Consider the following 24,645-nt stretch of genomic DNA (forward strand, 5'->3'; position numbering starts at 1 on the left):
ATGGAAATTTCTATATTTACGTACATTGATTCATTCTATAAACTAGCTCTGTGCCATGTGTTAGCTTGAGGATGTATAACTGATGTACCTGCCTCAGAAGGCTTCACCTGGTACAGTGGCCCTCAAATTTTAGTGTGCTTAGTTAGAAATTACTTAGATTCCCAAGCTCCCCTGCTCTGCTAATCCCCATATTCGGTGGGTGGGTGTGGTGTCTGAAATCTGGTTTGGTTTTAGTTTGGGTTTGTTTATTTTGGGAATCTGTATTTTAACAAGCATCCCAAGTGATTATTCTGCTGTAAGGGATTCTCAACTGTAACTTGAGAAGAATAATATGGTGGAGATGTGAATTAAGCCATGAATTATGCCATTGCTCAAGCCCAGTCATGCATTTACTTTCTTTCTAAATGGCAGATAATAGGGACAACATTTAGTTTCATAGGAATTATGATTAGATTAAATTAATGCCAGATGGAACAAGTGACATTTAAATGAAAACGTTTAAATATGCTGCACATACACAGGCTACTATAGGCTTTTTTGTGCACGCACACCCCCATACACAGCATTAGTGTGCTAATTCCACCAGACAGACAGGTCCTCGGTGACCTCAGTTGCATTGCTATGGCACACTTAAAAACGGAACTGGCTAATTACATTTTAAACAGCTGTCTCAGTGGCTTATGAGCTTAGGGTACTGAGATCTTCTTAAGGTCAGTCTAATAACATAAAAAGTGAGCTTTCCAGATGCATTAAGTTCATTGAGGATTTTTTTTCCAACCAGTAATTACTTACACTTCTTTGCGTGGATTGGCAATTTAGAAGATATATCTTGGCATTTAAATTTTAAGCGAGGTGATAAAACCATTAGGCTTTCTGTATAACCACCTTTCAAGGTCATCACTGTCCAGCCATTGTCTGGATTAGTTCTGGTTTTCAGGTGCTGTGATTGCTGAGAATCCTAAGTAAATTAATACATGGAATTATATTGAAACTATTACTCATATATGTCCCAGTGTTTAATTACTATGACATCATAGTTTCTATGACTCTACAATTTTGTATTGACATATGGTCTTTCCAAATGAACTATCTATGATTACTGGTTCTTTCTTTTCTTTTTTTTTTTTCTTACTGGTTATTCCTACTCAAAATACTATGTCTATAAATGTCTAGGTATTTGTAGACTTGACATTGGCTTGAATAATTTACCTGACTAAATTAAACTTTGATGTTCAGTAATCCACACTCTATTTTAATGAGAGGACTTATCTTTTTTTTATAGAAACCATTTTTAGTTTGTTTTTGAGTAAAATCTATATAGACTTTGCTTTTATAGTACATATCACCATTTCTTTGTAATAATAACTGATATCAGAGTGATAAACTACAGATCTGCCTCCTGAATCAGAAATAAAAGATAAAATAACATCCAGTAGCATATAAAAAATTGATGGCATGTTATTTTCTTTTTTTTTTTTAATTTTTTTAAATGTTTATTTATTTCTGAGACAGAAACAGAGCATGAGTGGGGGAGGTGCGGAGAGAGAGGGAGACACAGAATCCGAAGCAGGCTCCAGGCTCCGAGCTGTCAGCACAGAGCCCGACACGGGGCTGGAACTCACAAACTGTGAGATCATGACCTGAGCCAAAGTTAGTCGCTCAACCAACTGAGCCACCCAGGCGCCCCAATGGCATGTTATTTTCTAATTGCCGGTTGCCATCAGATTGTGATACTTACTTCAATTATTTACTAAGCTCTATTCACTTTATCAAATGTTCCCATTTTCCAACCATTCTAGAGAGTTTCCCTGGTTGAAGTCCATCTTTTTTAACCAAATATGACAGATTTTTCCATCATTAACTCAGCTGTCCATTGATACGCTGCTTGAATTCAGGTTTCATCGTTATTAAATTTTCTGTATGTTTCCAGTTTGACTAAACAGGAGTAAGAACAGTATTCAAATCTTAGTCTCCCAGTCTGGGGAATTTGGTACAGGAGATTACCCAAAAACTCTATTGTGCAACTCTAATGCACAAGGGGAAGAGAGGGAGTTAGAACCTTTTCTGATTTCTTCTTTGTCTATAGCTGTTACTATGTAGTAACATAGTACTACATACTAGTACTAGTACCGTAGTTACTAGACAATATTTAATGTTTGCAGTTAAAAGACCTGCAACAAAAGTTTGAGGCAACTGGTATACCTCTTTATAAGCACTGGCTCAGAGTTTCGTCACACTGATGACAGTTTTACGATTTGTATGTTGTAAACATGACAGAAGAGGTAAATGTCTTGCTTTAAAGATTTTTTTTTTAAGTCCAACATTACTTTCTGGTAAATTGATTCGCAACTACTTTAAATGTATTTATTTTCTTTGGGTCTGTTAACTGTTGGCATTAGGCCTGAAGTGAAACATTAGATTACTAGTGAAAACCATAGGTCCTACCCTTCATTTACAGTATAATAGAGGATACAAACATGTGTAAAGGCAACTGGCCTTAAGAGATATATTAGCAAATTTAATCTAGCAATATAGAAACAAGAAAAATAAAGCATGACCAAGTGGGCTTTGCCCTAGGATTGCACTGTTGGCTCAACATTGGAAAACCAATCAATATAATTCACTATATTAACAGAATAAATAAAGAAAACTGTATGATCATCTCAATAGATGTGGATAAATAATTTGAAAAAATTCAACATCCATTCATGGTCTAAAAAGAAACAACAAAACTAAGAAGAGAAAAGAACTTCCTCAACCTAAAAAGGATTATCTACAGGGCACCTGGGTGGCTCAGTTGGTTAAGCAGCCAACTTCAGCTCAGGTCATGATCTCACAGTCCATGGGTTTGAGCCCCACTTCGGGCTCTGTCCTGACAGCTCAGAGCCTGGGGCCTGCTTTGGATTCTGTGTCTCCCTCTCTCTCTCTGCCCCTCCCCAGCTCGCGCTCTGTCCCTGTCTCTCTCAAAAATAAAAATAAAAAAGATTATCTACAAAAATCCGGCAGCTAACATTATACTTAGTGGTGAAAGACCGAGAGCTTTTCCCTAAAATTGGAAACAAAACAAGAATATCTGCTTTTGCAACACTCCTATTCAACATCGTGCTGGATGTCCTAGCCAGTGCAATAAGGCAAGAAAAAGAAATAAAACTGCCTATATTCATATTAGATACGGTTGTCTTTGTGACAGAGAAAATCCCAAAGAATTTACAAAAAAAATTACTAACATTGGGTTTAACAAGATAACAGGATACAAGATCAATATTCAAAAAGCATTCAACCTTTTTCACATTTAGAGATTCTTATACCATGGTTTCACCTATCAGTGATTGTTTTATATTATTCCTACAAACAGGTGTGCTGGATGACTTTAAATCTTACTCAGTAAAGCACTTTCCTTGAAAGAAACCCTCAAAATTAAAAAACATTACTATTTATAATGACATCAAAAACTTAGATATAAATCTATATAGGTTTCTATGCTAAACACTACAAAACAGTGATGAAAAAAATGAAAGACCTAAATATATGGAGTGGAAGATTCCATATTGTTATCAATTCTCCCTAAACTGATTTATGGATTCAGAGCAGTTCTGATCAAACTCCCATCTGGAGTTTTGGTAGAAATTAACAAAATGGATTCAAAATGTATATGGAAAAGCAAAGGAAGAGACTAGCCACAACAGTTTTGAAAAAATTCAACGAGTCATACTATCTGACTTTTAAGGTTATTGTAAATTAGCATTAGTTCTCAATTGGGATCATTTTGTCCCCATCTCCCAGGGGACTTTTGGTAATTTGTAGCTAGAAACGTTTTTAATGTCACATTTAGGGGAAAGGGGGAAAGGAGAGGGTACTGCTACTGGCATCTAGTAGGTAGAGGCTTTTGATGTTGCCATAGATTCTGTAGTGCACAGGACAGACCCCCAGAACAAGGAATTGTGTGGCTCAAAATATCATTACTGTCACTGTGGAGACACCCTTCTCTAAAGCTGTAGTAGTAATCAAAACTGTGGTATTGAATGGCACAAGGATGGACACCTCTATCAATGGAACAAAATAGGGGAACCAGAAATAGATTCACACACATACGGTCCATTTGACTTTTGATAAGGATTCAAAGGCAATTCAATGAAGAAAGGATAGTCTTCATCAAATGGTGTTGGAACAATAGGACATTTGTATAAAAAAATTGATCCATACTTTATACTATATTCAGAAATTACTTCATGGGTCATAAACTTACATGTGAAACTATTAAACTTCTGGAAGAAAACATAGGAGAAAATCTTTGCCAACTTGTGTTAGAAATTTCTTCAATATAATATGTCACAATCCAGAAAAGAATAACTTGATACATTGAACTTCATCAGAATTAGAAACCTCTGCTCTTCAAAAGACACTGATCAGAAATTCCAGACACAAACTACAGATTGGGAGAAAAGTACAGACATGTCTGGTAAAGGACTTTTATGCAAAATATGTAAAGAACTCTCAAAAGTCAATAATAATAATCCAGTGGAAAAAAGAGTCAAAGATTTGAATAGACACTTTGCCAAAGCTATACAGATGACAGATAAGCACATGAAAATTTGCTCAACATCATTCATGAAACCCCACTCAAATGGGCTTAAATAATAAAGATCAAGTAAATTGTCTTCCATTAGGAAATTACAGAGAGATTGACAGCAATCGATGCAAATGTTTTACAGTTATCTATGACATAGTTGTTTTGGGAGGGAGGGGGAGCTCTCCACTGTGTTACTAAGGCAGACGGGCCCCTGGTTGGCCATGAAATGGATGTCAGCCCCTGTCATGTTCCCTGCCGCCTCTCCTGTCTGGGCTGGTGAGAAAACTTCTCTCACTTCAGTCCTAAGATTCACCCTGATTGGTCTGTTTAGGTCCCATGTCCACTTTGTAAACAGTGTGGCCAAGGGGCACCTAGGTGGCTGAGTCGGTTCAGTGTCCGACTTCGGCTCAGGTCATGATCTCACTGTCACTGAGTTCGAGCCCCATGTCAGGCTCTGTGCTGACAGCTCAGAGCCTGGAGCCTGCTTCAAATTCTGTGTCTCCCTCTCTCTACCCTACCCTACTCTCTCTCTCTCTGTCTCAGAAATAAACATTAAAAAAATATATTTAAAATGAAACAGTGTGGCCAGGAAGTAGATTTATGCTGATTAGTTTACACCTGAGCCACATGCCCCAGCCCTTGTGTCATGGCAAGTGTTAGCTTCCTTCAAAGTTCAAGGACTTTAATAGAGGTGGGCTGACTACCCAAACTCCAGTAGGTAGAAACTTCCAAGGAAAGGAGGAAAGGATGTTGGTGTGGCAGGCATCATGCCCACTACGTGCCATTACTAAATTGCTCTGAGGTGTCTAATTGGGTTTAAAGCCACAGTTAAATAACTTTGTGTTTCAGCATTGTCATTGTTTCTCAGAAAGGAAAAAAATTGAAATTCTAATTATAAAAAGAGAACTCAACAAAAATTGAGAGACTGTGTGAAGTGATCAATGTCAGTTTTTCCCATGGTATTAACTATTACACGGTCATACATTGTGACCCTGCATTTCTGCTTGTAAATGACTGAAAAATGGCTCATTAAAGAACATAGTGGGGCATCTGGGGGGCTCAGTCAGTTAAGCATCCAACTTCAGCTCAGTTCATGATCTCACTTTTTGTGAGTTTGAACCCCACATCAGGCTTTCTGCTGTCAGTCCAGAGCCTGCTTCGAATCCTCTGTCCCCCTCTCTCTCTACCCCTCCTCTGCTCGCATTCTTTCTCTCTCTCTCAAAAATAAACATAAAAAATTTTTTTAGAAAAAGAGCATAGTGATGAGCTATAACAAGTGTGGAAGTTAGTGTTTAGAAATATTATGTGTTTTGAAATTTTCTTCCTAACCCTCTTAACCGGTTAAGCATTCTGCAAAGAATAAAATGTCATGTTTCCTGTAACACTGTTCTCTGGCCGGTGGCCTTCTTCTTTGATCAGGATGTACTTATGGAGCTTCTAGAGCAGTGTGCAGATGGACTCTGGAAGGCTGAACGCTATGAGCTAATCGCTGACATCTATAAACTCATCATCCCCATTTATGAGAAGCGGAGAGATTTTGAGGTATCAGAGTGGTTTGTTTCTTCCTCTTTGAGAGGACGGTGGGACAACACATATACCCAGACCTTCTTGTATGCAAAGAGAGCAAGCAGACCCCAGTCAGAGATGACCATGTGGCCTCTGACCCTCTGTGTGATGCTGGAGGTCACCACCCTCAAGCCATTATACGACACCAAATCTCAAAAAACAAGGATTGGTAACTGTGGCACTCTACTTTTGAAAGGTTGCCAAGAACAGAGTTTTATGATCATCAGGTGCCTTCTTCCTCAGAGCTCTTCCTTGCTCCCCTGCATGGAAAGCCGGTGTCCCTGTCATCCTTCCTGGGCTGGGGGGGTGCAGGGTGGGGAGTTGTCCAGCTTCTTTGAGCTTATCAAAGAAAGTAGGAAAAGCAGAGACTAAAAATGTCATCGTAGGGCTCTACCATCTCCAACATGTCACATTAACTTGAAAACAAGTTGCTTACCACAATGTGGAGATTCGATGGGTCCTTGGTACGCAAGGTGGCTTTCTGGGTAGAAAACATGGTAATCGAAAAAATGGTCATTACCATTGTGCATTACCATTGGTTTTTGGTCTTTTGGTTTTTTGTTTGTTTTTGTTTCTTTTACTCAAGTCCAAGGAATTTTTACTTATTCATTCTCATTTAATTATTTTACAATTGATCCTACTAGTTACAAGTGGGAAGAAATGGGTTTTTTGTCCTGTTTTCCAGAGGCTAGCCCATCTGTATGATACACTACACCGGGCCTACAGCAAAGTAACTGAGGTCATGCACTCTGGCCGCAGGCTCCTGGGGACATATTTCCGAGTGGCCTTCTTTGGACAGGTGAGGATCCTCTCTGTTCCGCAGACCGTCCTTCTAAATCCTTGGGTTTTTTTGTTTGTTTGTTTTTTAATTCTATAAAGTTGTATTTTGTAAGTGTTCTGTTTTCTATAAATGCTAATTTGATGAATTTGTCATATTTAGTATGGTTCTTATCTTCCTCAGTAGTAAACTTTCTGCTTTTTTTCTTTCTTCCTGTCTTTTCTTTATTACTTTCTTAAGGCAGCGGTAAGTTCTCCCTCCATAAGACATTTTTAGTGGCATCTTTGGTACTTCCGTGTGACTTGCAAGTTTCCTTTTCAAGTCTGTATGTATATCTGTCCAATCATTACAAACTCCAAAAAAAAAAAAATTAACATTTTATTCCATTTACAGAAATAAATCACTTGTTTCCTTACACATCTACACTGCATGTTTTAAAATCAAAATTAAGACTTTCTGGTTTCCTTTGTTCCCTGTGCATCTCTACATTTTGTAATATAATATCTCCACAAGTATATTTACTGTTGTAATATTTCAGAAGCCCTGTATAAAAGGGTTTATTTAAATTTAACTGAGAATTTAACCTCCAAAGTCTCTAACATGATTAAATGATATAAATTATAATCCATTTATTTAGGGTGTGTGGTTTTCTGTGAGCACTATATAACCTTCAATTTATCCTGTTATTGTCTTTTATAACTTTATAGCAATACCAGTTTACAGACAGTGAAACAGATGTGGAGGTAATTACAGTAAATGCTTAAAAAGCAAGTAATGTAGTAAAATTACTGCATCTACACTAGTTTGATGTGGGTGTTATTTGTCTCATGTTAGCCTGCATTTTTTTTTTTAATATACTGTGTTTTTTGCACCATTTTCTCTCTTTTATTTTTAGACGAGAAACTTTTTTTTTTTTTTAATTTCAAGTATTAACCCCAATCTGGACTTTAAAATTTTCAACCTTTTTCACTTCCCATGCAATTCTAAGCCTTGCTGTGTTCAGCAGACATGATTGGTGCTAAACCACATGATAATCAACTGGTGATAATGAAAATCTTTGCTCATGCCATGCTCCAGCCCTTTCATATTTTTCTCATAAGTAAAGCAAACTAGAATTTATACAAACTTCAGGTAACGTTTGCCACAACGTTTGCCAGAGCTGCTCCAGACTGGAATGTTTCTGTTTATGCCGTAAAATCCTGTGAAAATGGGGGAGGCATGAGATGGGAGGTGTGTACATTTCCTGCCGAATCATTTCATAGTGAGCTCTGCTTCTTGGGAATGTGAAACAGGCTTGAATCCCATCATTAGATCATGAGAGAACAGTCTCGAGTCCCCAATCTTTCATTTCACTCAACACTTAATGACAGCATTCTTGAATGAGTTTGCAGTTTTGTGTTTTCTTTTTATCTTTGCAACCTGATTTCACATTATTATCATTTTCCTTCCTATTCAGAAAGCCTGTTTAAGTAGGACTTTATTTTAGAATCATTCCCTCCCACCTTTTTTTTTTTTTAACCCCTATAACACAAGAACCCTTCCTGGGTGGTAAGCCTGGGGCTATACCTGGGAACAGCTCTAATTGTGCTTTATGTCACAGGGATTCTTTGAAGATGAAGATGGAAAAGAGTATATTTACAAAGAACCCAAACTCACGCCTCTGTCAGAAATTTCCCAGAGACTCCTTAAACTTTACTCAGATAAATTTGGTTCTGAAAATGTGAAAATGATACAGGATTCTGGCAAGGTATGAGCATGTTTGGAAATGTTTCATAGTCAAGATATTGTATTGATTGATTATGTATGCTTGATCATGTATGTTCATAAATGTAGATGGGGGAAAAAAACAGGAAAAGTTAAGAATGGTTGGCTTTGAGGGGCGCCTGGGTGGCTCAGTCAGTTAAGCGTCGACTTCAGCTCAGGTCATGATCTCGCGGTTCGTGAGTTTGAGCCCCGCATGAGGCCTTGTGCTGACAGCTCAGAGCCTGGAGCCTGCTTTGGAATCTGTGTCCCCTCATTGTGCCTCCCCCACTTGTGCTCTGACTTGCTCTGTCTCTCAAAAATAAATAAATGTTTAAAAAAAATTTTTTTAAAGGATAGTTGGCCTTGAGTGGCAAGTATAATTTTTTTTCTTCTTGATAGCTTTCTGTGCTTTCCAGATGTCCATCATTAAGTAAATATTTCATGATTTTAAAAAGATATTCTTTTACAAAATAATTAACATCTGATATACCATTTCAGTATGATGATGGACAGATGGACAAGCAGATAGGTAGATCAAGGAAGGACCTAACTAGCCAGCACATTTGTAGGATTGAGATCTACTTTCTATTTAGGAAGGCTGTCCTCTGCTGTATTGCTCTTACAAAGACCCTTTGAGAAAGTACACGTTTCTATGTACGTGTGTATGTGTGTGTGTATATGTGTATGTATCTATATATGTGTGTGTGCATGTATGTATGTGTGTATGTGTATGTGGCAGGGGGGTGTGTGTATGTGAGTATGTGTTCCACACTGGCTTCAGGATATCTCCAGGAAGGTCGGTATCCCTTTGCTTCCTGAAATTCAGGCCAAGATAGAGCTCCTGTTTTTTGCATTAAAAATGTCCTCCTGCTGGGCGCCTGGGTGGCGCAGTCGGTTAAGCGTCCGACTTCAGCCAGGTCACGATCTCGCGGTCTGTGAGTTCGAGCCCCGCGTCAGGCTCTGGGCTGATGGCTTGGAGCCTGGAGCCTGTTTCCGATTCTGTGTCTCCCTCTCTCTCTGACCCTCCCCCGTTCATGCTCTGTCTCTCTCTGTCCCAAAAATAAATAAAAAACGTTGAAAAAAAAATTAAAAAAAAAAAAAAAAAAAAAATGTCCTCCTGCTATCTAAAAAACCAACCAAATGAATAAACAAACAAAAAACAGAGTCAGACCTATAAGTTCAGAGAACAAACTGATGGTTGCCGGAAGGGAGGGGAGTGGAGGGACAGACAGAATGGGTGAAGGGGAGTAGGAGATGTGGGCTCCCAGTTATGGAGTGGAGAACTCGTGAAAGACACAGCATAGGAAATAAAGTCGAATGACACTGTAATAGTGTTGCGTGATGACAAACGGTAGCTGCATTCACGGTGAGCACAGCGTGAGGTATGGAGATGTTGAATCACTATGTTGTATGCTTGAAACTAATGTAATATTGTATGTCAGTTATACTTCAATTTAAAAATAATAAAAATAGGGGCGCCTGGGTGGCTCAGTCGGTTAATCGTCTAACTCTTGATCTCGGCTCAGAGCGTGGTCTCCCAGCTCATGAGATCGAGCCCCACATTGGGCTCTGCACTGTTGGCGTGGAGCCTGCTTGGGATTCTCCCTCTCCCTCCCTCCCTGTCCCTCCCTCTCTCTTCCTCAAAACTAAAATAAACTTTTATAAAAAGATAAATAAAAATAATAAAAATAAATATTAAATATTAAGCAAATAAAAATGTCCTGCTCAGTTTCAACAGTGATAAGCTCTATATCTTTCTAAGTTCACCCTTTTGGAGACTCCCTACTTCATTTTCCTTCCTGAGCCCTGCTTTGGAGTCCCTAGTCTCTGAAATCTGTTTCCTTGAGGGCCTACATTTTCTCCAGCGAAGAGTTTTCCGTCTCCTGTCTAAGTGGTAGAGAGGACAAGGAAACAGGTATTACTGGATTCTGGTTTCAGGAGACCGGCAAGGGCTGAAGGTCCCACATTCAGCCCGCAGGCTTCGACCTGCTTGTCCCGTATTCCACTTCATACTTTGCCCCCAGTTTCCACTGAAACTGGTGGACCCCTTTAGACTTCTTCCAGACCACTTCCTCTAAGGAACAACCTCTCCTCTCTTGTGCAGCAGGGATAATGGAAGGGAACCTGGGGCCTCACCACTCCAAATAGACTTTGATGCTCACCCTGATTTCCACCCCACACCTCTCCTGGCCACCCGAATCCTATTGCTGGTCCCTTATGGGCATCAGTGCATTCGGGCTGATGTAACAAACACCGCAGACTGAGCAGCTTATCAACAACACGAATTTCTCATAGTTATGGTGGTTGGGAAAGCCTAGGTCAGGACACCAGCAGTTTCTGTGTCTGGTGAGGTCCTCCTTCCTGGTTCACAGATGAGTATCTCCTCCCTGTGTCCTCACATGGTGGAGGGGGTGAGGGGTCTCTGTGGGACCCCTGTTAGAAGGGCATGAATCCCATTCATGGGGGCTCTGCCCTCATGACCTGGTCACCTCCTGCCTCAGTGCCATCACACTGGAGGTTAAGATTTCACCCTATGAGGGACGCCTAGGTGACCCAGCTGGTTAAGCATCTGACTCTTGGTTCAGCTCAGGTCACCATCTCACGGTTCGTGAGTTTGAGCCCCGAGTTGGGCTCTGTGCTGATGGTGGGCTCTGTGCAGCTCTGTGCTGGTGGTGCAGAGCCTGTTTGGGATTCTCTCCCCTCCTTCTCTCTCTGCCCCTCCTCCACTTGTGCTCTCTCACTCTCTGTCTCTCAAAATAAATAAATAATCTGTAAAAAAAAATGATTTCACCCTATGAATTTGGAGGGGACAGACGTTCAGTCCATAGCAGCAAGCTTCAGAGAGATACCCTGACTCACTGGTTATCCCTCTGTGGGAACTTAGATTAGAACCTCTGTCATCACCAGGTGCCGTTTTCCTCAGAAACCTTCCTTGCCCCACCTGCGTGGGAAAATGGTGTCTCTGCCACATTGGGTAACACACCTCCTTGCACCTGCCTTCCAGAAATTCATTAAACTCTCTCACCCACTGCTGTCTTCTGTCCTCGTTCCTTGGTCCTCACAGGTGAATTCTATACCAGAGAGTTGCGTGAAGGAAAGGGATAAACACACATTGTTGGTCTGTTTTTAACCAGAACCCTTAACACGACCTTTTGAAGGCCTACTTTTTTCCTAAACCGAACTACCCAGGTCCAATTTGCCTCTTTCTCTGAAACTGAAACCTTTGTCTGTGTCAAGCTGTGGCTTCAACGTGACAACCTCTCCTCGGGACCCTCATGTGCATTCTTCTTCCCCCTCAATCCGCTGTCCTTGTAGCAGCTGGAACACCTTCCCGACCTTCTTCCCTTCCCCCAAACACCAGTCCTCCGTTGCTCCTGTTTCGCACGTACAACTTCGGAAATGACAACTAGGGAAATACCACTGAGAACTAGGCAAGCATGTACATTTCCACTGCTTTTACATTGCTTCTGCTAAGGAGAGTCACGTTTCATAGGTTTGAACACAGTTGTAGCGATTGGCCGGATGGCTATTTCTAAAATAGAAGTTAATAACTCATGACTTTATGTATTTTCTTAACTTACAAAGTTTTAGGCAAGTCCATACCCATTTTTCATTTTTCTTCACAAACATTCCTGTTGAGAGGACAGTGGCGCATGATAACTAGAGGCTTTTAAGCAAAACCTTCTTGGCCTCATTGATTTGTCAGCCCAGTTCCAGAATTGTCTCCAAATTCTTTGCCCTCATTTCTTTCACACCCTTCCCCTTTTATTGCTCTACAAGCTTAAATACAATTCATTTGTGCAAAATTCATTTGTCTCCCTAATATATTAGCTATTGGGCTTGTATGGGAAATATCTATGTTTAATGTTCTATCTAGCACGTCACAGATGTTAGAGCACTGCTAATTGAATTGTAGCAATGCAGTTTTAAAAGCGTTTATGTGCTGAGTTAATCAGGAGCTAAACTTATGGTTAGATTAGTCTTAGACTAGTCTGTACCTGTATTAATTCGTCCACTTCTATTTACATATAATCTGTGGATTAATTATAATTTGAGGTTCTAGGTATTAAACATTATTACTAAAATAAACATTTTTCTCTCTAAGCCAAATATGTAAAAATGCAGTTCAGGAAGCCAGCAGGAAAATCCAGACAGGGAGTCACTCAGCAAGAAAACTAACATGATGTCTTAAAAAAAATTCAGTGTCAGAAAAAAAAAAGTAGAGAATTTTAGATTAAATATGATCGTTTATTAGATTCTGGTTCAAACACAAATAGTGATAAATAACATTCTGGGGACATTTGAGAAACTTTAATGGACTGGGTGTTGAATTAAGTTAGTTTTATTGGGTATGATATACATTATGATCATGGAGGAGAATGTCCTCCTGTTTAAGAGATGCTGGTGGAAGTGCCATGATGGATACCACTTACTTTGAAATGGTTCAACAACAACAACAACAACAAAAAGTCTATATGTACATGTGTAAGTGTGCGTCCACGTATGCGTGCGTGTGTGTGTGTGTGTGTGTGTGTGTGTGTGTGTATGCTTGAACAAAGCATTAGCAATTGTTCTAAGTGGTGGGTATGTGGGTGTTTGTTGTACTATTTTTTTTCCCACTTTTCTAAACTTTTCCAAATCTTGTATTAGTAAGAAGTGGAAAGACAAGCTTAGGGATGCTTTGAAAGAGTCCTTCAAATAGCACGAATCTCCCCTTTTGTTTATTCCCTTAAAGGTCAACCCTAAGGATCTGGATTCCAAGTATGCATACATCCAGGTGACTCACGTGATTCCATTCTTTGATGAAAAAGAATTGCAAGAAAGGAAAACGGAATTTGAGAGATCTCATAACATTCGCCGCTTCATGTTTGAGATGCCCTTCACTCAGACCGGGAAAAGGCAGGGTGGGGTTGAGGAGCAGTGCAAACGGCGAACCATATTGACAGGTACCGTTGCCCTGGCTTCTCTTTGCTTCTTTTCTTTTCTTTTCTCCTTTTTCTTTTCTTTTCTTTTCTTTTCTTTTCTTTTCTTTTCTTTTCTTTTCTCTTTTCTCTTCTCTTTTTTCTTTTCCTTTCTTTTCCTTTCTTTGCTTTTCTTTTCTTTGCTTTTCTTTTTTTATTAATATATTTTCGAGTTAAATAACATACAGTGCAGTCTTGGCTTCAGGAGTAGAGCCCAGTGATTCATCTCTTACATATGACACCCAGTGCTGATCCCAACAAGTGTCCTCCTTAATGTCCATCACCCATTTACCCCACCCCCTCCAGCAACCCTCAGCTTGTTCTCTGTATTTAAGTCTCATAGTTTGTCTCCCTCTCTGTTTTCATCTTATTTTTCCTTCCCTTCCCCTGTGTTCATCTGTTGAGTTTCTCAAATTCCACTTAGGAGTGAAATCATATGATCTCTTTTTCTAACTGACTTATTTCGCTTAGCATAATACCTTCCAGAATCCCATACAGACATTAGCCTGGACGCTGAGGTAAAGAGTTCTCTGGAAGGGATCCAGAAGCTTCTAGAAGGAAGGGCCCTTCAGGCTTAGTTAACTTTCCCCAGATATCTATTTCATTTTAACATTTATCTAATGCTTACTTTGAATACTCCTGACATTTTTCTATTTATCTGTTTACATTTTCTTCTTCTGCTCAACCAGAGGTTCATATCCGAAGTCAAGTCACTGACCCTTTTTTAGAATCTGATGAAACCAGCGGGCCCTTATCTCCTCAGAGAGCTTTTGCACACAATTTCAGGTGACTTACAGACACCTTCTGAAACCCATGCAGACCCCTCTCCAGGCCCAGGCCTCAAGAGCCCCTGCACACAGTTCTGTGTCTCCTTCACAGGAAGAGACCCCTACATGTCTTTCTCACACAGGTCCTGGCCTGAACCTGGTCAGGGATTTTAGGCTGAGTGAATAAATAGGATATGAGGTTGGATCCCTTGTGTCTCATCTCTGAGAGTGGCTGGCCAACCTCAGCTTGGATGCCGGCCCTACCAGGAAGCTCACTGCCTTCACAGGCTCTCTGTTCAGCTGTGACAGGAGCTTTAATAGATCCTTGGACCCTGGTTAGCCATTGATAACCCATTTTCAGAAATGTGTTTTGCATCATTTCCTAGTTCCTGACAGTGTAGACTCTTACCTTCTCTGGGGGAACCTGACCTTGTCCACTCTTGGGTTGGGGTCAGCAGCGTGACTAGGGTAACGTAAAATAGAACACTTTTCTTGACCTCAAAAAAAGCCGGTGAGAGGTCTGCTCAGAAAGCCAGGTGTGTCTACATCCGCTGTTTCAAAGAGTGATAGTTCAGTAGAACCAGAAAGGTGTCCATTGCTCTGTCTAGAAGCCGATGTTGCCGGGCAATAACAGGGAACAGTGTGATGATGAGTGAAAGGACCCCTGTTAAGATGCCACATTTCACATGGGCTCCACTCTCACCACTGAACTGGACACTTTCAGTGGGTGAGTCTGTATCTCAGTAAAGCTATTACCAAAGAAAGAACATGACTCATTGTAAAATAGCTCAGAACAGCATATTACAGAGAATTCTTCACCCTTCCTAGGAAGGAACGGAGATAAAAGTTAAAATTTAAAAAACAAAAAAAACTCCTGCTTTCTTAAAGAAAGAGCCCCTACTACTTTTAGAGTAATGATAACACGTGAAATTCAAACAGTATTGTCCTCAAAAATGGTAGTCCCTCCCCATAGGGAGAGGAGTTGTTTTTCTCATGGACACAGTAGCAAATTCTTCTTCTTAGACAAGATAACTACATTTCTAGGTGGGGTCACTGTGCCAGCTTGGGGCATTTATCTCTACAGTCATGACCTTAAGTCCGTGCTTATCACACTGCTCCTGGACCTGCAGCATAAGCATCATCTGGGAACTTGGGAGAAATTCAGATTTGTGGGCCCCGCCCAGCCCTGCTGAATCAGAAACTCTGGGCGTGGGGCCCAGCTAGTTGTGTTGAACAAGCCCCCCCAGGTGACTCTGGTGCCGCTCCGGTTTAAGCACTGCGCTTAAAATAAGCCCAGTTCATACCACCTCACGCCAGTCAGAGTGGCCAAAATGAAGAAATCAGGAGACTATAGATGCTGGAGAGGATGTGGAGAAACAGGAACCCTCTTGCACTGTTGGTGGGAATGCAAATTGGTGCAGCCGCTCTGGAAAGCAGTGTGGAGGTTCCTCAGAAAATTAAAAATAGACCTACCCTATGACCCAGCAATAGCACTGCTAGGAATTTATCCAAGGGATACAGGAGTACTGATGCATAGGGGCACCTGTACCCCAATGTTTATAGCGGCACTCTCAACAATAGCCAAATTATGGAAAGAGCCTAAATGTCCATCAACTGATGAATGGATAAAGAAATTGTGGTTCATATACACAATGGAATACTACGTGGCAATGAGAAAAAATGAAATATGGCCTTTTGTAGCAACATGGATGGAACTGGAGAGTGTGATGCTAAGTGAAATAAGCCATACAGAGAAAGACAGATACCATATGGTTTCACCCTTATGTGGATCCTGAGAAACATAACAGAAACCCATGGGGGAGGGGAAGGGAAAAAAAAAAAAAAAAAAAAAGAGGTTAGAGTGGGAGAGAGCCAAAGCATAAGAGACTGTTAAAAACTGAGAACAAACTGAGGGTTGATGGGGGGTGGGAGGGAGGGCAGGGTGGGAGGGAGGGCAGGGTGGGTGATGGGTATTGAGGAGGGAACCTTTTGGGATGAGCACTGGGTGTTGTATGGAAACCAATTTGACAGTAAATTTCATATATTAAAAAATAAAATAAAATAAAATAAAATAAAATAAAATAAAATAAGCCCAGTTCCCTGATGAGTCAGGGTCAGGATTTTTTATTAGGATTATTCTGCTCAGGTAGCATTATCGATTCAGAAACAGTGTTTTCCCTGGCCAGATTTCCTTCAGGGTCACAGTTTATCATTTTGTCACAGAAATGTTTTTGATCAGCTAGAGAACAAGAGCAAAGCTCTGTACCTGCCGGAACAGAGGAGACAGAGTATCACCGCTGCAGAGAGAGGCAGAGTTAACACAGGGGTGTCAGCTCATCTGTGGGGATGGGAAAGTATGGGCAGTACAGAGCCCGGGCCTCGCCCTGCAGACCCAGGGCAGTGCTCACTGTGATCCCGGGCAAGTCACCTAACCTCTCTCTATGCCTTAGTTTCCCCATCTGTAAAATGGATAGACTTACACTATCCATCTTGTGTTGAAGAACATCATAAATGATACCCAGGAGGGGCAAGAATGTACTTTATTTCGCTGGATCTTATCCACCAGTGGTCCCCTTGCCTTTTGAGGTTGCTAATGAGCCAAAGGGGATTACAGTACAACAAAATACCCAAAAAAGGTATAGTTTTCACCCTGAAAGATCTCCAGATATCAAAAGGATAGTTACTGGGCAACATAAAGATTTAGAGAAAGGGTTGTAAAAATGCTACCAAAAACACGTGAGCTCCATATCAACCTTTACAGGCACACAGACCAGGATATTCCAAAGACTTTGAACTTGAGAGTTTTCCCCTATGTTATTAATCCTTCAGGCTCTTCTTCCATTGCTTTCCTTCAAACCAGACCTTTGACCATTCAAGTTGTGGGGGAGCCCCGGCCCTGCCTGCCCTCTGAACCCGGCAAAGGCTCACTTCCCTGGGTAGGTCAGTCAGTTTGCTGCAATTGTGGGATCATTTGGAAAACGAGGAAAACCTCCACACCCCTTCTGTGTAAATTTCTGAGCCTGCCTCCTAACTTAACCCCCTCCTCTCTTCCTGTCATGGAACTCCTGCCATGGAGCTTCTTCCCAATCACTATTCCAGAGTCTTCCAAATCCTGCCCAGACTCCCACTCAGGGGAGAAATATTCTCCTGCTCTTCACCTTCTATTCAGTCTCACCAGGCTGTACAGGCACCCATGCCCCTCAGCCCCTTCTTCCTCACCTTCCTTCCTGAAAGGCCGCACAGCATGAGGTCCGGCCATTTTATAGTAACATGATGCTTCACTCAGTCAGTCACCTAACCTTCCACCCTCCAGGCCACTTTGCTCTTTCATTTAGCCATTTGGACACTAATGCATTAATTGATTCCACAACATTTATGGAGCACAGGCAGTATTCCACCCTGGCTTTGTAACAAAACACACACGTCTGCATTAGGCAGTCTCCTTCTAGCAGAAGGAGACAGACAATAACCAGTAAACATAATGGGTAAACATACCTGTGTTGGAAGGTAATACGTGTTCTGGACAAAAGCAAAAGGAGATCAGAAAGGTGGGACTGAAGGGGTAGGGTTGCAATTTAAAATGGAGTAGCCCAGAGGGGCCTCACTTGAGGAGGTGACACTTTAGTCCAGACTTGAAGGAGGTGAGGGAGTAGGCCATGCAAACATCTGGAGGAAGAAGGAGCTGTCTGGGCAAAAGCCAATGGGTGGGGGTGCTTGTGCCCAGCACATTCAGGGGACAACCAGCAGGCCGGCATGGCTGGAGCTGAGTGAGTCTGAGGGAGAGGAAGAAAGATGGGGCCAGCAAGGAAGGCAGGGGGATCCCAGCTCACGTGGACCTGGTGGGCTCATGCACAGGCTCTGAGTTTTCTGTATCATTATACTCTCCCTTGCTTCTCTAAGTCTCCACTTACCATCGCAAGACTCAGGACTTTTACGCTGAATGAAATCCGTATAGTCCGCGTATATCTCACAGACATCCGTGGAATGAACTGTTCTCTCTGAAATACTCAAAAATAACTGTGATTACGCTAATCACCTGTGTTTTGACACCGCTGTTAGCCTCATGAAACGCTTCCATGGCACTTCTTACTCATGGCAGTGCAGTGGCAGTCTGTAAAGCGCTTTCTGTCCACCCCCGGGTGCACCTCTGGCTCCCCGGCTGGAGAGCAGCGAGGCCCAGGTCTTGCCACGCTACCAAAGAAGCGTCAGGTTCCAAGAGGATTGATCAATCCCACTGCTGCCACTTAAAAACCATCCACAAGGAATGCAAAAGAAATAGGAGACACAGACCTCTGGTCTGTGATCGATAAAACATTGAGGGACTAGAACAGGCCTGTCAGGGTGTGACTTGAGGCTGCAGCAGGCTGAACACCTCCCGCTTTGTGCAGACTTTGGGTGACCCACCTGGACTCTGTGCTGCATGGTGCTGGCCCTGTTTTCTCACTGAGGCCTTTCTAAGTAAACTCTCCCTAGCCACTTACTAAACAGCAATGATCCAAGCGTAACACTCCCGTCTTACTTTTGCTTGTTAAAAAATAAAATTAGCTTTTAAGCATTTACACTCATGTCTATTCATAAATATATATTAAGTAAAGATATTAGAGATATTTATATGCCATGTAAAGCAAAAAGGTAGAAATTTAAAACAGACCCAAATTAGAACTGGCTGTTTTTCTATTCATTTTGTTGATACATTCAGGCATCTTATTATGATAAGTGAAAACAATACTATTGGTTGGTTTTTTTGTAGGGGAGAAAAAAGTATAAGAAAACGTAAATATTCTTATGTCTGTTTTTTATTCACTTCTGTTTCAAAATATCTTTATGATTAGTGTGACTTCAACAGCCTGAATATCTGGTTTATAAAATACTTGGAAATATGTTCTCACTTGTTATTTTTCACTGATTTATCTGATTTGTGCAAATTCAAGCATGTAATTTAAAATTCTCTAGAGAAGTGAATTTTCTCAAGGATGTGTTTATGGAACTATTTTCTGGACTTAAAATCTGGTCTGTTGATATCTCAAAACTCTGTACCGTTCTTAATGTTTTCAAAGCCCTCTTAACACCTACTAGTCTTTCAGATCTCACAACTTCCAAGGAAGGTAAGGCATTTGTGGTTAAGAAAACTGAGCAGGAAACGATAGTAATTTCTTCAAACATACACAAAAAGAGCCAACTCTCTTGACTTTGCACCATACAACCTGTCATTAAACATGCGCAGTGATAAAGGAAGAGAGTGCTGTGGTTCCACGAAACCCTGGCATGTGACTTTAGCAAGACTTGGGTTCCTTATCTATAAAATGGGAATAATAAGTACTTCTACCTCAATAGTAGTAAAGACGGTACAAGCTGCGGCATCATTTCTGGGACTCGTTCCTCCACAGCAATACACTGCTTCCCCTATGTGAAGAAGCGGATCCCCGTCATGTACCAGCACCACACCGACCTGAACCCCATCGAAGTAGCCATTGACGAGATGAGTAAGAAGGTGGCCGAGCTCCGGCAGCTGTGTTCCTCAGCCGAAGTAGACATGATCAAGCTGCAGCTCAAACTCCAAGGCAGCGTGAGCGTTCAGGTGAGCCCGGCGCTGTCAAAGCAAACCACAGGGCAACAGACGCAGGGACTCATTTGGACCTTGGTAAATTTCAAGCCCAGCAAGGTCTAGTGTAGATCCCTACTTGACCTGGTCATCCAAGTTACCTTCCAGTATCTGTGCAGTGTCTCCTGATACCAGAAGGGGGCGGTAGACTTGGGGCCCCCACCCAACCCCACCTGGAGGAGTGTCTTTTTAGTACTTCGGGGAATTCTAGGTGCCTAACTGGAAACATCAAGACTCTTCTAAATATAAAGAAGTGTGAATAGCTGTAGGGTTCCTTACAAAACTGTTTTCTGGTTTCTATGAAAATTGTATCTGAAAAAGTACCTTAAGTTTTACTCTCTTAATGGTATGTTTTGATTAACAGAAGTTTCTTCATTTTACTGTAAATTAATTTTTCCTTAATTAGTAACATTTGTGCGCCCTCTTTAAGAACTTCGTTCTTAAATCTGTTTCAAAAATGTTCTCCTATGTTTTCTTCCTTTGTTTAGTATTCCTGTATAGATCTGCAATCCAGCTGGAATCTATTGTATGTGGTAACAGATAGGGGTCAAGATACATTTTTTCCATATAGTTATCCAAGCAATGTGCACCATTTAGTGAAAAGATAATTTTTTATCTACTGATTATATATGTATGTTCAGTTGTGAAAATTCAATAAGGTATGACCTCATGGTATATGTACCTTTTTGTTTGTATATTATACTTCAAAATAATTGGTTTTTAAAAGGTATCTTACTTACATGATTTCCAAGGAAATTGGCAAATCACCTCCTTCCAGTGATTTGTATGCTTCTTACTTTAGTGATTTTTTTAAGTATGTATAGATAATTCTAGCACATGTTTTACACACACACATACACACACATCCTTATATCCAATCCCTTTCTTCAAAGAAGGTTACATTTGGGGCACCTGGGTAGCTCAATTGGTTAAGCGTCCAACTTCGGCTCAGGTCATGATCTCATGGTTCGTGAGTTCAAGCCCCACATCAGGCTCTCTGCTAACAGCTCAGAGCCTGGAGCCTGCTTCAGATTCTGTGTCTCCCTCTCTGCGCCTCCCCCACTTATGTTCTATCTCATAAATGTCTTACATTTATGAAAGTTGCATGTAGATGTAATATGTAAGTTTTAAGGTTTTTTTTCGTTTATTTTCTGGAATCAGTTCTTGTTACCTTTCTAATCAAATACACACTGGATTGTTGCCTAACATTTTCTAAATGTCATTCACCACAAAAGGGCTTGTAGATGTTTCAGCCTCTTCCCTCATGACCTGAAAGACTTATGTACCAAAATAAGTTATCAAGTGAATATGATAAATATTCTAACAACATGAGCAATTACATAATGGGTCCAGAGGCCACACTTTTCTGCAACTATAAAAACAAAACCACTCATTAACATAGCCTGGGAACATCCAGCCTCTATCAGAACACCAGCGGAGAGGTATGGGCGCCAGTAAAGGGTGGGGCTGGACAGATTGAGCTTTCTAAAGGGCATAATGTACCCTTCCATTTGACAGCGACCTTAGAGATTTATAAATACCCAATCATCTTTAAGAAGCAAAGATCATTATTCCATGATGATGAGTTTCTTTTTAAAGTTTATTTCTTTATTTTGAGAGAGACAGACACAACATGAGCAGGGGAGGGGTAGAGAGAGAGGGAGAGAGAGAATCCTAAGCAGGCTCTTGAGCCAATGTGGAGCTCAAACTCACCAACCATGAGATCATGACCTGAGCTGAAACCAAGACTCAGACGCTTAAACGACTGAGCCAACCAGGTGACCCTGAGGAGATTTTTTTTTTTTATACGTGTGTGCCCACCAAGGTAACAGTGAAGTTGCAGCTATAGGAAATTAACTTTACCATTTTATTTAGGTATTTCTGTAATTCTTATACCTAGAACCTCACTGGGGTTGCTCTTGTATAGGACAGAGCCATCATGGTGGCTATATGACTCTGTACTCCAAGATCTGGTTATGTGAGTCCTTATGAAATCATATCAACTTTCCTGTTTGCATATCCTTAAAATTGAGTATATTGTGTCATTTTAGGTAATTGGTCATTTGGGTCATGTCTGGATCATTAGCATAGTTCCCCATGCAACACCAGTATGATGATACCTGCAGTCATCACAGGTTAACTAGCTGTTCCTGACTTGGAGGCCCATCTCCCACCACTGTGGCCCTCTGTCTCCCCACCTCTGGTATGAATTCCCACACCTCAGCTCTCCTGCCATTACTGCACAGGTCATGCCTACCATGGGTCAGAACCACAGCCCAGCTCCTTCACCAACAGTGACAGACCCTCCCTACTTACTTACCTTCCAAGCCCGCCAGACCTCCCAGGGAAAATGATGTGATAATCACATGTCAAGTTCTTTCTCACGCCATCTCAGATGCCTAGGACTTTCTCTTTCCCACCCAGTGTATCTGACCTTCTTTCTCTCCACATTCCCGTGTATCTTGACTATCCAACTTCAAGGAACTCTTCTTGGCTAATCAAGAGATGCAGGGTTCTGGTTCACTCACCCTGTTGCTAAATGCCCCTAATCTTTGGCATTCCAGCACACCTCAGCTGGTTACTTCATTTGAAGATAGCAAATCGATTTGCCCATGGCTGTCTACACAGTTCAAAGAGGTGAACAGTTTTTAAAAAATTGGCCAATATACTATATTCTTTAGTTTTTCACTGAACTCACACATGGACCTTCAGTCAGTGTAGAGTAGCACAAATACCAATTAGAAGACTTGGGCTCTGACCTCAGGTGTTTTGCTTATTGGCTGTTCAACCTTGAACAAGTCCTTCAGTTTTCCAAACTCTGCTTCCTCCTTCGTAAGATGAGCCATCATCTGAAACACCCTGATGATGTCTGAGGTGATAAAATCAAATGACATATAATAATATAAGCTTTGTTCATGGTTTCCTCTTTCAGGTTGTCAGTTCCTGGAGGGCAGGAGTCATGACTAGCTTGAACAGCGTTGTTAGCACATGCCAACTGAAACCAAATCAATGAGAATGGTCATTTTTATAATAACATACTTTAAAATCTTTGTTCTTGATCTAGGTCAACGCAGGTCCACTAGCATATGCCCGAGCTTTCCTAGATGACACAAACACAAAAAGATACCCTGACAACAAAGTGAAGTTACTTAAAGAAGTTTTCAGGTAAAGTACACTGGAAATGTCTCTTTCTCTTCTAGTAGCCATCATATCTGTGCTCATTCAAGAAAGAGAAGCTACCAGTTGGACTCTCTCTTTGTCCTCAACATGACTTTATTTCCCTCTCTCTTACCATTTCAGGCAATTTGTGGAAGCTTGCGGTCAAGCCTTAGCGGTAAATGAGCGGCTGATCAAAGAGGACCAGCTAGAGTACCAGGAAGAAATGAAGGCCAACTACAGGGAGATGGCGAAAGAGCTTTCCGAGATCATGCACGAGCAGGTAAGTGCCACGCTCGGTTCTTGTCATTTTTAGCAAGCACGTGCTAGTCGGGTTCTCACATGCGCCCTGGGATGGCCTAAACCTTCTGATGTCCTTCCAGAATTTTGGTATCTGAAGAGTAATGTAGCATGCTACACGCTGCTGCCCTCTGAGCGCAGGTTACCTGGGGAAGGGCTAAGAGCTAGCCCACCTGTTAACATCCAACACAACCAGAGGAGAGCAGCACCCACCTCCTTTTTGTCACTCTTAGAGGTGGTTGTGGTTCGAAGCTCTGTCCCTCCCCACCCTAATCTAGCTCAAAGCAAAACAAAACTCACATAAAAAAGAAATACCTAGCTTGTTCCTAGAAATCTTTTTATTCACCCAATCCTTTGAAAGACCAAGACTTGCCAGCCTAGTTTAAAGAATTTTCTGTTAATATTAAATGTCTTTCGCCACTTAAAAGAACAGGGTTGTTCAGTTTTTGACTGTTCACAGCTGACTTGGGTCCCCTAATGGATTCTTCATGGTGGCTTCTCTAGTCCTTGTTATTTTGGGCATCTTTCCTGGTTACATGGCTACTATCACCTTCCTGTATGAGCTCCTTTCAGTAGGATCATGTATGTGGGCTCAGTAGTCAGAGGGGCAGCTACCCAGCCAACTAAGTGCATGTCAAAGAGCATCTTCCAGAGTATTGATTTTGTAGGGGTCCATTCTCCATCGGCCACAGTAACTTCTTCCAAATCACAGTGCCATTCTTCACAAGTAACATGAGTACTTCCATTGCACATAACTCCTTTTCCGGTTTCCTACACGATTATCGTTCAGTCTCTCAAATGAAAGCCAGGACCACTTATATCAGTTAACATATCATGTGACGATCCAGTTAGGAAATTTCTTTTGCAGGAAACTAACTGAAATGTCTGATCTTTAACTTGCTTGCTTTTTTTTCCTCCTCTTCCATGCTAACACATTCAGATGGGATGGTAATGTCATTTTTTAATTTTATTTTTCTGAACCTCGATAAACTGCTTCACGTAAAGTTATGACTGAGTTTGAATAACTGCAGACATTGGCATAAAGTGTGTGCAGAGGGAGGCACCCTCTTCCGGGCATGTAGAAAAGTAGAAAAAAATTGAACTGATGAAAGAAATACATATGTAAATGATAAAGCAGAAAAGGGATGGTCTCATGAAAATAAGTTTTTGGAGAAAGCCCAAGGTCTTTTCCATGGAGCTTA

General features: G+C 41.2%; 1 protein-coding gene across 21 annotated transcripts in view; it reads left to right on the top strand.

Annotated features, from left to right (window-relative positions):
* Positions 1-24,645, top strand: part of DOCK9 (dedicator of cytokinesis 9) — a 290,719-nt gene that overhangs the window by 263,969 nt on the left and 2,105 nt on the right. For 16 of the 21 annotated variants that reach the window (XM_060636782.3, XM_060636789.3, XM_060636787.3 and 13 more), the window contains 7 exons: positions 5,990-6,112; positions 6,822-6,935; positions 8,515-8,661; positions 13,393-13,603; positions 19,773-19,963; positions 23,052-23,152; positions 23,288-23,426. In XM_060636782.3, the coding sequence (XP_060492765.2) occupies positions 5,990-6,112; positions 6,822-6,935; positions 8,515-8,661; positions 13,393-13,603; positions 19,773-19,963; positions 23,052-23,152; positions 23,288-23,426 (1,026 nt within the window). Of the gene's footprint in view, positions 1-5,989; positions 6,113-6,821; positions 6,936-7,154; positions 7,161-7,621; positions 7,658-8,514; positions 8,662-13,392; positions 13,604-19,772; positions 19,964-23,051; positions 23,153-23,287; positions 23,427-24,645 lie in introns of all 21 variants that reach the window. The other 5 variants (XM_060636801.3, XM_060636799.3, XM_060636800.3 and 2 more) reach the window with 2 other exon arrangements.

Source organism: Panthera onca, chromosome A1 (genome assembly GCF_046562875.1).
Source record: "Panthera onca isolate mPanOnc1 chromosome A1, mPanOnc1 haplotype 2, whole genome shotgun sequence".
Taxonomy (NCBI): Eukaryota; Metazoa; Chordata; class Mammalia; order Carnivora; family Felidae; genus Panthera; species Panthera onca.